This window comes from Choristoneura fumiferana, chromosome 2 (assembly GCF_025370935.1).
Source record: "Choristoneura fumiferana chromosome 2, NRCan_CFum_1, whole genome shotgun sequence".
Lineage (NCBI taxonomy): Eukaryota > Metazoa > Arthropoda > Insecta > Lepidoptera > Tortricidae > Choristoneura > Choristoneura fumiferana.
Window position 1 is genome coordinate 7,151,368 of NC_133473.1, and position 13,334 is coordinate 7,164,701.

The 13,334-nt window shown below is 37.9% G+C and overlaps 2 protein-coding genes across 2 annotated transcripts in view; one reads left to right on the plus strand and one right to left on the minus strand.

The window, feature by feature from the left end:
* LOC141441903 (cytochrome P450 4d2-like) overlaps nt 1-13,334 on the minus strand; it is a 42,772-nt gene that overhangs the window by 19,617 nt on the left and 9,821 nt on the right. The gene's annotated exons all lie outside the window — the stretch shown is intronic.
* LOC141445376 (four and a half LIM domains protein 2-like) lies at nt 2,964-11,297 on the plus strand. Its single transcript, XM_074111218.1, has 4 exons — nt 2,964-3,203; nt 3,744-3,933; nt 9,493-9,667; nt 11,281-11,297. Exons 1-4 carry the CDS (start codon nt 3,052-3,054, stop codon nt 11,295-11,297), a joined length of 534 nt encoding a protein of 177 aa, XP_073967319.1. The 5' UTR covers nt 2,964-3,051.

A 13,334-nucleotide genomic window follows, 5' to 3' on the forward strand; every position in this document is an offset into this window, starting at 1 on the left:
TTAGGTTAGGATTTGTTTTATAACAATTCTGAAGCACTAACAGTTAAAAAACACGACGAAACAGTTAATTAATGAAAAATATTTTCGGCGAAGTATTAGAGAACTGGCAGTCAGACATACAGTCGCGACTTCCCGACAGTTTGTACGGTTCGCAAGTTCAGCATTCCTATTACCCACCTACGTGTTCGTTAGGAATGTCTAAAGCAGCACCTGGTCTACCTCAGTTCAGAAGTTTGTTTATTTGTCTGTTTCGTCGCTATTCGCATTCTTGCATCCGTTATGTTGGTGTTACGTAAGAGCTTCTACGGGAACATCAAAGCTTCATATGATATTATGCATTATGTTCATATCTTTACCTCACTTGGCTTCTAAAATGTTCGTGGGTTAAACTGATTCCTTTCTGCCCCTTTTTTTAACCCCCGGCGCAAAAAGAGAGGTGTGATAACTTTGACACCAATGTCTGTCTGTCTGATTGTAGCATTGTAGGTCTTAAACGGATGGACCGAATACAATACGGTTTATTATACCTGAAAGCGAGTTTTTTTGCGAAGGTTCTTAGATATGTTAGGGATAAGCTCGCCTTTGCTCTCCTCTCTGTGTCTCCGTATTTCTTGTTATTTTATTTTTATGTGCAATAAAGAGTTTACACTTGCAGGTGGTAGGACCTTGTGCAAAGGTCGCCCGGATTTGCACCAACCATCTTTGCTCGCTAATTCTGCCGTGAAAGCAGCAAGTGTTGCACTGTTGTGTTTCCGGCGATGGAGAGTAAAGACAGCCGGGTGAAAATTACTGGCACTTGAGTATCCCATCTTAGGTTCTAGGTTGGCAACGCATCTGCTCCCCTGGTTGCAGATGTTTATGGCGGTGGTGATCTCTGGTACCATCAGGAGACCCTTGCTCGTTTGCCAATCCAGTTCGTATAAAAAAAAAAAAAAACATAGATACATACATGGGTACACGTTTCCTAAAAATCGGTTCAGGCTTTTTTGAGATGTTGAACTTTGAAATATCGAGGGTTTTCTAAGTTGGTTAGGTTAGTTTATTTATCGAGACATATGTTAGTTTTTAAGTTTATTAGGTACTTCAAATCGAAGCAAATCTAAGTGAAACCTGATGGAAATGACACGAACCCTGTTATAATATTGTAAAAATAAATGAAAAAAATTCAAAAACTAACAATAGATGCAGTCACCAGCATTAATATCTGCCTCAGCGGAGCGTGCAAAAATATCTGACACGTCCTTCCGGCCCTAGAAATAGAGTCGTATCAGATATTTAGGCACGATCACCACGAGGCAGAGTGTACCTAACACTGTCAATACACAGAAGTTCTATAATTAATTAGAAACCATTAACAAATGTAGCACTGGAATATGGATCACTAAAATCGTACATCAATCATGATCGATTGTACAGAAATATCATTGAAACTCGGTCAGACGATAATGCTTTAGGTTTAAAACCGCACTAAACACATCTATTGTATAAGTATCTATAGAAGAAATTGTAAACGTATTTTGTTAGTTAAATAATTTTTTTTATTTATTTATTTTTTCTTTTTTTTGGTTTTTGATTCGGTCGCATGAAAAATGTTAATAGTTAATTTTATTATTACTATTGTGTTTCACTTTAGCCTTTTGGAAATCAAAAATTGAAATCCAAAGTTACTTTTCAAATATGCCGCCAAGGGCTCTTTTACATGTCTGTTTTGTTCAGTCTATCAGCATTTTCGGAAATACCATCTTTGCCCAAAATAATGCACCACAAGAAAATTGGCAGAAATTATTTTTTTAATTATCATGACATTTGAACAAGATTATGAGCTGAAAAGTAACTAATAATATTTATATTAAATATAATGACCCCGATAACTCACGTCTTAAATCGAGTTTAGCTCAAAAAAAACTCGATTTAAGACGTGAGTTATCCGGGTCATTATATTTAATATGAGTGAGTCTCACGGTAGTTTCATGTTAATAATATTTATTTTTATTAAACCACACGTTTGCTCAACGAAATCAATAGAACCTGCGAGGAATCATGAAAAAACACCGAAAAAATCTGCAAAACGGAAGCTTATACCTACTAAATAGTAATTTAAAATGACCTAAATATCGAAAATGATATCTGTTGAAGTTTAAAGCAGTTTCGAGTGCTCTGACGCGCGAATATCATAAACTGACACAGTTTCAAATTCGACAGCACTGAAATAAACCATGCAGGTCTAGATCACGCTGCATTGTCTAACTGATACACACAACGTGACAAACATACATCAGTCGGTTTGTCTGTATGACGAACATACTTTAATCAGAATATGCATTTACCGTATGCATGCATATTGCCAGTGGCTCTAGGCTCGGCGCTGGATTTAGGAGAGGTTAAAAAAAGTATATATCTTAATTTAACGGGTCAGCAACTTTACCGCATCTTGTGTTTTCAACGGTATTTTCCGCCCTTGGGGCCCCCATTCCTTAGTTGCCTCAAGGCGTCGAGACCTGTAATTTCCCGCCCGGAATTTCATATCAAATGCTAGATCTAATGGTAGTCTGGAATATTTCAGGAAATAGACATTAGCTTTTTCTATCCTATAGAATATGTGATCCTATAGGAATGCCTGCCAAATTTCAAGCATTTAGCTGCAATGGTTTGGGCTGTGCGTTGTTTGTCAGTCAGTCACGTTTTTTTATAGGTATAAACCGTATAGAGAAACAAAGGCTCATTTAAAAGCAGCATTTATGAACCTATACGCATAGGTAGCAAATCTCCTCAAGTTGGTCTATGTCGGATGTCAGATCACTGTCGAAGCCAGAACTCTTGTTTCGGGTGAATTACGTCGGAAAGCACGCGAGCCTCGGGTCGCGTCGCTCGGAGCCGCCCGCGCACCTGCCCTCTCCGTCACTCTTCCAAATTTAAATCCCAAACTCCCCCCACCGACGACGTTAAACATTCTGGAATTATTCCCGCTATCCTATACCGGTGCTCGCCATTCGAATTCGGGTCGCGAACGCGTCGTACCGCTTTTTGTAATCAGGCAGACCGATTTCTGCCATGGCCGACGTAGACGTTCAAGTCCAGTACACCACGACCGAGAGGAAGACCAGGAAGGTCAAGAAATCCTCGAAGCGTAGGGAGTCGAAGGATGGCGAGGTCACCGTCACGGAAATCGAGCAGACCAACACCACCGCCACCAACGACGATGGGTATGTGCGCGGTGGCCAACCCCCTTGACCCCAGTGACACAGTGTGTGAACAAGTGTCCATTACCGTGCCCGACCTTTAGTGACATGAACTGCGATGTTTACATACGTAGGTTCGCATTTGGCCACCCGCACATACCCGACCTAATTTAAGGTATTTATAGGCATGTAAAGTTTAATGCTAACACTCAAACTTAAGAAACATGATACGTCAAACAATGTTAACCTAAATAGCGCACGGATAACGCGGCTAAATCGAATAAGATCACACGAATAGGTCAAAGTCACGGAACCAGACTAACGCAACCTCCAACTAAGTCTATAATCCCTCGACGAATCTGACCTAACATCTCGCCAACTACGTTTATCGTTTTGAAATTGAAATCGCCGCCAACTTCTCTATTGAATCGATCATTTAAATACCTGGCTGAATACTGATATAAAAAAATGAAACGTACTTTTCTTCTTCCATCCTTTTGTCTTTTGTTTTTGTTACCTCCAACTCAAAGGGTTTTTCTTCTCTTGTCCGCAGCTAATTTTCAGCGGCGAGTACACCAAGGCGATGAACAAGGACTGGCACAGCGGTCACTTCTGCTGCTGGCAGTGCGACGAGTCGCTGACCGGCCAGCGGTATGTGCTCCGCGACGAGCATCCCTACTGCATCAAGTGCTACGAAAGCGTCTTCGCCAACGGCTGCGAAGAATGCAACAAGACCATCGGCATCGACTCTAAGGTAACACTAAAACTAAAACTACTGGTCTTAGATCCATTTTCACAGGTACATCGTATCTTCTTTTCGTATCGTCGTCATCATCAGGGAGCGTAACTTTGGTGCCGATGACAGACGTATGACGTCAAGCTAAATACAGAGTGTTTTTATCCGACTCTTTAGTTTAATGATATAATCAATGTCAGATAGAACGTAGTCAGATTTGGAATTGCCAGAAGTTTTACGCAAAGAAATATTTTTAAAAGTCATTGCCATAAAAAAATGGATTTACATGAAGATAGGTTTATACCTTCAACAATATTTTGCTCCAGGTTCGGTTATGAGGATATGGCCAGTACAAAGCCAATTTGTAACTGGCGGGACGTTCGAGAGTTATATTGCCCTGAGTGTTCATGTGAAATTTATTTATGTAAATAAAAACGAAGATGCGATGTTGCAATCTTAAGCGTTCTGCATACATTGTCATCCAACGAAACATTTGTTGTGTTGTTTCATTTGCTGGAGGAAAATATTTTTTTTTACAATTAGAGTACCCAGTAAAATATTTTATGCACATTTTATTTCAAATTTACATCACCACTAAATTATTAAGAATCATTGCAGTGTTGTAATTTTGTTTTAAAAATATTCTATGTGTGACTTCACGCCACCAAAGTTACGCTTCCTGGTCATCATTAATCGTTACAAATGGTGCATATTATTTATTATATAGTGATAAAGACGCCTATTCATAGTGTATGACACTGAAGAAAAAGGCGCCTACTTCATACTCGTATGACACTGAAGAACTAGTATTATCTACAGTATTCACTCTTGCCTCTTCTTTCGTCCTCTTGCCTCCACGTATGTACTGTGTAACCATGTGATCTAATTTTAGTAATTTTCTCAATTACTTAATCGTTTACTACTTTAATTACGTCTCTAAAAGCCAATTTTAGTTATATAGGCCTCTATGATTGTGAGGTAACTTCAATGCATCTATTAAACAGTTTAATAGCTTCAGAAATAGATTACCATTGTGTTAAGACAGAAACATCTTGGAATTGGCTCGAGGCATTTGCAATAATGGCACGATGTTCTTTTGGCAGAATGCAAACAAGTTTAAAAGATAAATTGTCATTGATAAGTGTAATTTAATTCAATTACTTTGCCCAAGAGAGCGAGAAGCTTTTAACCTTAATTTACGGAATATACATCAGATTCAATTGTCAAATGCTTTCAGATTTACATGTTTACCTTACAATAACAATTAGTGAAACTATTTGTTACTTTGACCTGCATATTTAACAACATGATTTGATTATAACTCCAGTCTCGATTTAGCTCGATATTTAGAGTCCCTATCTTTTTTAACATTTCATGTAATTATTGATGAGATTAATTTCTTCCTCAGCTAATAGCAAGCTTTATCCTTTAGCTGAACCCTATTTATGAATGTTTAAACATGCGTAGATGTTTATTTGGCTGAAATCAAACACTCTACATATATTTCTGAAAGCTTTTTATTCAGTCACCGTTAAACTCAAACATCGCATAAAACTATAAAAAAGTGTATGTACCATACTTTATAAATTTTTATTCTGATTCTAAAACAAATACAATCACTAACTGCCCTACGTTTAACAATGCTAATTTGTTAGTATCATAATAGGTACCTAAAGATTTGGTGCTCAAAAATTTGAATGCAAAACTTTTTCCAGTTGTTAAGGAAACAAATTTTCCTGGCATTCAATAGCTTTGATATGCCAGATCAAATTTAACAGACTACTTAACCGGTAACGGTAACTAAACTCTTTTATGACTTGCTATAATTTTATACTGAGTTAGGGAAAATAGCCAGGAGAAAGAAACAAAAGACAATGGTTCTGCAGAGTGATCTACGATGAAATAAGTGACCCTGGCATGCAGCAACTTTGTTACGCCCGATCAAATTTAGTTGTCACTTTTGCCTCGCTTTAGTTCACTTTGAATACCATGACAACATAGATCAAGGTGTACTATCGAACCACAACCAAATCGCAACCTATTTGCAATCATTATCATAACAACATAACCGTAGCACAACAAGGAGAATCAATTTGATGTTTGCAGTGAAAGCTTCCTATGAATCATGATTCAATTGTTTCGATTGCACTTTTGAACTAGGATAATTTTACAATGCTACGACTATCGCCGGTATTCGGTAGCTTTGTCGAATCAAATTTAGTTATGTCACTCCAGCCGGTCGAGATTCCGCGCTCTGCACACGGCCCCAGGTCCCGTGCCAAGCCGACGCGGGCTCGCATCGCCAAACACTACACATTTATCTCCACTCCCGACGAATGACTTTTCCTGTCTGACAAACAGCTGCACCTTGTGTTTACCCTATCGCGCTTAGATATTAAATAATAAGCTCACCTGGTTCTCTACATCAGAGACACACAATCGGATTGCCATTATACTTATGTAATTTTTTTTCAATAATTGGTTCACAAGTAAAATCATGGTATAATGGTAAGGAGTCTTTCCACGCAAGTCGTCTGTTTTGAGTTTTTTTCTAGTTAAAAATATCAGTACTAGTTATTGTCAAAATCTGTGAACTGCCGGCCAATATTTACTTGTAATTTAAGATTTAGGAGAAGCTTTTGGCAATGTAGGGAATGAAACATAAGAAGTACATTAAACAAGAATCCTGTGGCATTGAAGCAGCGTCCGAAACAGCAACAGCTGGAAATACCACTGCAATAAAAGCAAGAGGTTTACGAATAGCAAAATAAATCACGTCAATATTATTACATTATTTTGCAGTTTTGTTTTGACTCGAACCAATTTGCGAACGTGCGAACAAACGGGTGTAGCCGCTATTTTCGAGCTGGATACCGTCGACCTTGAGCCATCGTCGGACTCGTCAGTAATTCTTTTGAGATACATTCGGGATACGCTAAGTATTTCGTAATCGGTAAAAATAAACTTTCATATTTTATTGACATTACGACACGAGTTATAAGCGCGCGTCGACTCCGGTCAGGAATAGAACTGGAATGGGTGGCGCTGTATTTTGAAATCTGAACACCGTAGTATTCGTCAACAGCGTCGCGAGATTTATTCGAATTCTTCTGGCGTGCTTGTGCATGAAATACAGTGCCACTGGTCTTTTCGCTGATGTAACATTAAGCTCGTTATTTGGTCAGTGAACCTTGATTATTGATGTAAGTAATAGAATTTGTTGCTTTGAACGTTTGTCTTAAAACGTGGATGAATCACGGACTCGAAATAGCTCTAGTTATGTATGACGTCTACAAGTAGATGCTCGATTTGATTTGCGTTTGATTCGATACACGAAGTTAATGTGGTATATCTTACAAGATCAATGAGAGCCTGTCTGAGAGTACCTCTTACTTCCATCCGGGGGATAACGAAATTACTGGCAATGAAAGAGGGAGAAACAACGACGAAAAAAAAAACAAAGTTAAAAATTGTTAAATGATATTATAACGGATAACTCACGTCTTAAACCGAGTTTAGCTCGACATGTTTCGGGCTATTTCGTAGCCCTTCCTCTCAGGAGGGTGTGCGTGTTGCGGCAGCCGCCGGGTCGCGTGCTCCTGAGAGGAAGGGCTACGAAATAGCCCGAAACATGTCGAGCTAAACTCGGTTTAAGACGTGAGTTATCCGTTATGATATCATTTAATATGAGTGAGTCTCACGGTAGTTTCATGTTCAAAATTAAAAATTGTTAAAATAAATTGCTTATTTTGATTTATATCACAAGTGAGATCGAAGATGATTTTCATGATGCTATGTCATTAACTATGTCTGTTCTAATGCCCTTTTGGTACCGTTATCTGAAAAATCTTGTTTTTTTTTCGAATATATTTTGGCAGACCAGACTTCAAAATTGGTCCAATGTTAACCCACGAAAACGTAGATAAAAGACAAATATATAGCAAACTTAAAATTTTATACTTAAATAGGGGCAGGTTTTAAAATAAAGATGTTTTACAAGCAGAAAGGACAAGTCGTGTCGTATTTAAGAATATATAGAAGTCTCTGATTAATAGACCAAAGATTACGTACAGAAACTAATGCCAATTTATATTATTCATACATAAGAACAACATCCTACAAGTTCAAGTAAATCGTAAATCATTTCCTATCAAAACAACTTAATTCGTTATGCGTCGAGTTCATGATTTAATAGCTCTAGAAACTTGCTACACAATATCCCATATACGAGTACGCAGAATGATCCAAAGTTTTATAATTACCGCCTACAAATTTAGTTTATTTGGATAACTTTTTGTATCTTTTTACTAGTTTTGGTGCCATTCAAGATGTTTTGTATGTTTAATTATACCTTGTCGGTCAATGAGTAATGTCCGTGGGAGATCAAGAATATTTCTTAGAATTGAGTCAAGTAGTAGTTATGTTTTTATCATGCATGCAAACACTTCAATGTTTATTTGCGATGAATTTTGTAATACCGCTCCGATAACTTCAATCTGTTCCAAAATTAGGAAAATAACCAGATAAACGCATGTAGGGGGAAATGTTTTTATTTTTGAAATGGTATTTTATTAGTTCGTCCGCGACATTAATTATATACATATACTCATTGCAAAATTACGACTTTCAGTCTCTAAGTTAAGCCGCAGACGGCAAAACACAGGGCGAAACTAGTTATAAGGGTTTCTTGTTAGAACTAGGCATATTATTAAGACCTCCATACATTAGTCCATTATTCATCACAATATTACATGACATTAGTTATCATTTCGATAGACGATGCAACTACTATAGGAAACTAGTATATAATAATTAATACTAATAATAATAATAATAAACAATATACCATTAGTTCTCCAAATTTTTCTAGCCTATTTTCGATGAATGCGTAAACATAATAGTCACTCTTGTGAATCTAAATGAATGTTGCCATTTCTACATCTCAATTCCGTTGAACATTAACTTTACATAGATGATTTTCTGCGTCAATAAAAAAAGACAAATTATCCTCGTTCATTGATAGATAGTATACATGACTATACCATTAGCCGATTTCCATTTAGCATGGCGGTTACCGTAATTTATTCTGCAAAAACTATATGAAGTACTTATTTGGAATAGAAATGACTTAAAAATTAAAAATAAAAAAGCAACAGAGTTCAACATGTAATATTAACATCATCTATCATATCCAGGGTGATTAATATCTTCAATGGAGTAACATTGGTTGGATTAAAAATTTAAAACAAATACAGATTCGCTAATCGGATGGATGCAACAAAACTGATCTTTTTTCTTTACACTTCTTATAGGTATTATGCAAATTTAACCAACTGTGCATCTAGTGAAAGATTTTTAGTTCTGATCAAATAGGATAGCTCCTTATCCTGTAACTTTGCCAAAGCCTTCCACCTTACTGTTTCTTTTTTTTCTACCATTAAATTGTAATCAAACATGTAACGGATAGCACCGCTAGTAACTAGCATTACCTTTGAAGGACATTCATCGAAAACCTTTTCGGATAGCTTATTGCTGTTAATTTTCACTTAGCTAATGCATTCTTCTCTTTCTCTCCAGGACCTGTCGTACAAGGATAAGCACTGGCACGAGGCTTGCTTCCTCTGCGCCAAGTGCCGCGTCTCGCTCGTGGACAAGCAGTTCGGCTCCAAGCTCGACAAGATCTACTGTGGAAACTGCTATGACGCTCAGTTCGCCAGCCGGTGCGATGGCTGCGGCGAGGTGTTCCGTGCTGGTGAGTACTAAATACCCTTTAAAAATACCGGAATCCGTACCATATAAGTAGTTGGAAATTCGAAATGTTCTCGTCGTCTTACCTGGGTTTTCCAGCGGAGTTTCGGTTGTGAGGAAAAAAGTGAGCCCTAGAGTAGGTCCCTGGGGCATGCTAGCAACAAATTAATAAAAGCATGTACGGAAAAGCGTGTATGAATTTCGGGTGCTTTGAATGTCAAATTAAAAAAAAAACTAATGCAGTTTCAAACTATGAGATAGCTCAATAAATTCTCTTAATACCAATGACTTTGTGGAACGAAGTTGATGCTAGGAGAGTAATCTCAAAAAACGAAAACCAGCACTTTTGAAATGATAAATATTTAAAGATAACTGTGCTTTAATTTAAAAAAAGTAGTTAATGATCGCTTGTAGCCATATAAGAATTCCTAGGCAAAATGAAACTTTTCTCGTACATCCGCGTCAAGATCGCGTACCGATACGCCATATAAGGCCTGCCAGTAACGGCTACTCAACAAGGCGTTAAAGCCGGCCATTCAGAGAACCAGCCAATGCCAATGCCGCAGCCTCGACCGTTTTACTTTTAAATCCCTCTTTATGGTAAGCTGAATGCGGTCCGATTTTGATTAATTTTAGTGAGTCATATTTTACTGTTTTGTTAAAGTTGATTCGTGTCACGGTGACTGCGTTTTTCGGGGATGCATTTTTGAACCAATTTTTTTCTTCGACTGGAAGGAAAACGAGCAAGTGGCTCTCCTGATGGTAAGAGATCACCACCGCCCATAAAAATCTGCAACTAGTATTGCAGATGCGTTGCCAACCTAGCGGCCTAAGATGGGATACCTCAAGTGCCAGTAATTTCACCGGCTGTCTTACTCTCCACGCCGAAACACAACAGTGCAAGCACTGTGTTGTGGTGGTTGGTAGCAATCTGGGCGGACCTTGCACAAGGTCCTGCCACCTGCAAATTTAAAAAACCAATTTTCGAAAAGTAATGGTTAATATTATTATTATTTTTACATATAATACAAGAATTTTATTAGAAAAGTATAAAAGGTAGATTAGGTACAATAAAATAGTAATTATTTATTTAGTATCTTTAGCTTTCTGGAATAGCATTTCAATATTTGATGAAAAAGCCGGTTGAAAATAGATGGACATATAGCCGCTCAAGCAGACCCGAGCTCCCTAAAACTTTCCGAATCCATGTGTGAAATTTGATACCAGCTTTACAATACAGGTTTCCTTATAATGTTTTTGTAAATTTGAAATGTAACTTCGCACATGACATTTTCGAAAAACTCCAGTCCGGATTTGAACCCACTGTCCTCTGCATGAGAGGCCATAGGTCAAACCACTAGGTTACAACGGCTTAATAAAGTAAATACACACAAACATCTCGCCTGTATTCCCAAATGGGGTATGCAGAGCACACGAAAAATTACCGCTTCGGAGCCACTTTTAGCAATTTTAGGTTTAAAGTTTAGTTAAGTGTAGTTAGTAAAGTACAGAATACGATTATTCAAATGAAGTCTATTCTATTTTGTTTTTGTTTTGTGTCCTGACCATAAACTTAATCAAAAGTAGTACTAGTAATTATCCTAATTCCTATTCCAGCACTGAGAGTTAATTAAGAGAACTAGCTAGCAACCGCAATTGCTAATTGAAACGCACTAACATCAAAACAATTGTAAATCAACTCGCAAACGAAGTCAAAAACAATCGCAATCGTGATCGTAAATCGTGAGCGAAACGGCCAATGAGCAAATGAGCAATGACCAAATGAGCGGGCGCTTTGGACCCATTAGTCGCTTACACGGCTTCTCTAATTGGAAATAGATACTGATGGGATTGGAATTGTTTTTCTATGTGGTAAATACGTGTATATATATACAAGTCGTCTCATCGCTATGAACATGAAGGGATATTAGTACCTTATATATTGACGTCATCCCAGCCTATCCTCTGCTGGGCAATGGAGAGAGCTCTGGCCATAGTTCCCACGCGGATATTAACATTGTAGATACGATATTTTGCTTTTACTTGTTTTTTTTGTTCGACTGGGTGGCAAACGAGCAAGTGGGTCTCCTGATGGTAGGAGAACACCACCGCCCATAAACATCTGCAACACCAGGGGTATTGCAGATGCGTTGCCAACCTAGAGGCCTAAGATGGGATACCTCAAGTGCCAGTAATTTCACCGGCTGTCTTACTCTCCACGCCGAAACAGCCGGGCAGGCACTGCTGCTTCACGGCAGGATTAGTCAGCAAGATGGTGGTAGCAATCCGGGCAGATCTTGCACAAGGTCCTACTACTTGTAACCTGTTGAGGTAACTGTTCTTTATTTTTGTAGTATTGTGATATTAATTGACATCATCATCATCATCATCATTCCAGCCTATATACGTCCCAGTGCTGGGCACAGGCCTCCTCTCAGAATGAGAGGGCTTGGGCCGTAGTTCCCACGCGGGCCCAGTGCGGATTGGGAACTTCACACACACCATTGAATTGCTTCGCAGGGTTGTGCAGGTTTCCTCACGATGTTTTGAACTCAGAGGTGCGCGCCGGGGTTTGAACCCACGATTCTCTGCTTGAGAGGCCATAGGTCAAACCACTCGGCCACCACGGCTTCACGGATTAATTGACATAGTAGTTAGAAATAAAGGAAGACTACCAAATCTAATCTAATTCTTCATGCAAGTGAAACTGTGTGTAAAAATAGTAATATACTCGTTATTTTTTGTCTGTATTTTGTTTTATACAGATTGCAGATGGTTTCTAGGCTTATATTCGTAAACCATTGACAGGACTTCATAAGCTGACATGAGATCATAAACCCATCAATCAACGAAGCCAATTAAAGTTTTTATCCACCAAATTAGCCCCGACACTTATTTTTTACAATAAAACAAATCTGATTACAAAGCTTCATTAATAACAAAGCACAAATTTAACTTTGCAGCTGAAGATGTCGCTGCTAGTAAGCTTGAAGGCGAAGTTAACGTGTATTTACTTTAGTTCCAAATTTTGACACTGGAACTAATAGATGTTTTGACACTGCCATCAAACCGAAATAGCAAATTAGTAGGTGTTTGTTGTGGTTTTAAATTTCGTCACAGGCGCAGGGAAAATTGTAATGAAACATTTTTTTTCCATGCTGTAGGCACAAGTTTTACCGGCAGCATATTTTTTTTGGTAACTTTATCAATCGTCTATAGTTCAGATGATGTCACTTGTTCGGGTTCAACTGGCAGCCATGTTGAATCACATCTCTGTTGACCTCGTGTGGCTTTTTTATCGAGTTAATTGAAAATCTGTAGCGATCTGTTCTATTGAAATACAAGTGACCTTATTAGGGTACCGTTTTTGAAATCACATTATGAAATTAACATTCTAAAATGGTAAAAATATTCAATATTTAGATATATTGCTACAAAGCTGTAGTAAAACTTTTTTTTTTTTTTTAGTAGTAGTTGTAAATACTCATAAGAGCTGTAATCTTGTACCACTCTACTCGTATTTGAACTTCAACACAATTTTTTACCATTTCAAATATTAGTTTTCAAAAATCTACGTACTTGCATGTTGCACATACAAAACATTATAAAACATTACGGAAATAGGTCACATTGAAGCGAATATATATATATATCCCCTTTAATCATCTCTA

What these genes read in the sequence shown, in the direction of transcription:
- LOC141445376 (XM_074111218.1), top strand. Translation starts at nt 3,052, where the DNA reads ATGGCCGACGTAGACGTTCAAGTCCAGTACACCACGACCGAGAGGAAG. An exon ending in ACCGCCACCAACGACGATGG is followed by an intron (nt 3,204 to 3,743) that starts GTATGTGCGCGG and finishes GCTAATTTTCAG; the next exon opens with CGGCGAGTACACCAAGGCGA. An exon ending in CCATCGGCATCGACTCTAAG is followed by an intron (nt 3,934 to 9,492) that starts GTAACACTAAAA and finishes CTTTCTCTCCAG; the next exon opens with GACCTGTCGTACAAGGATAA.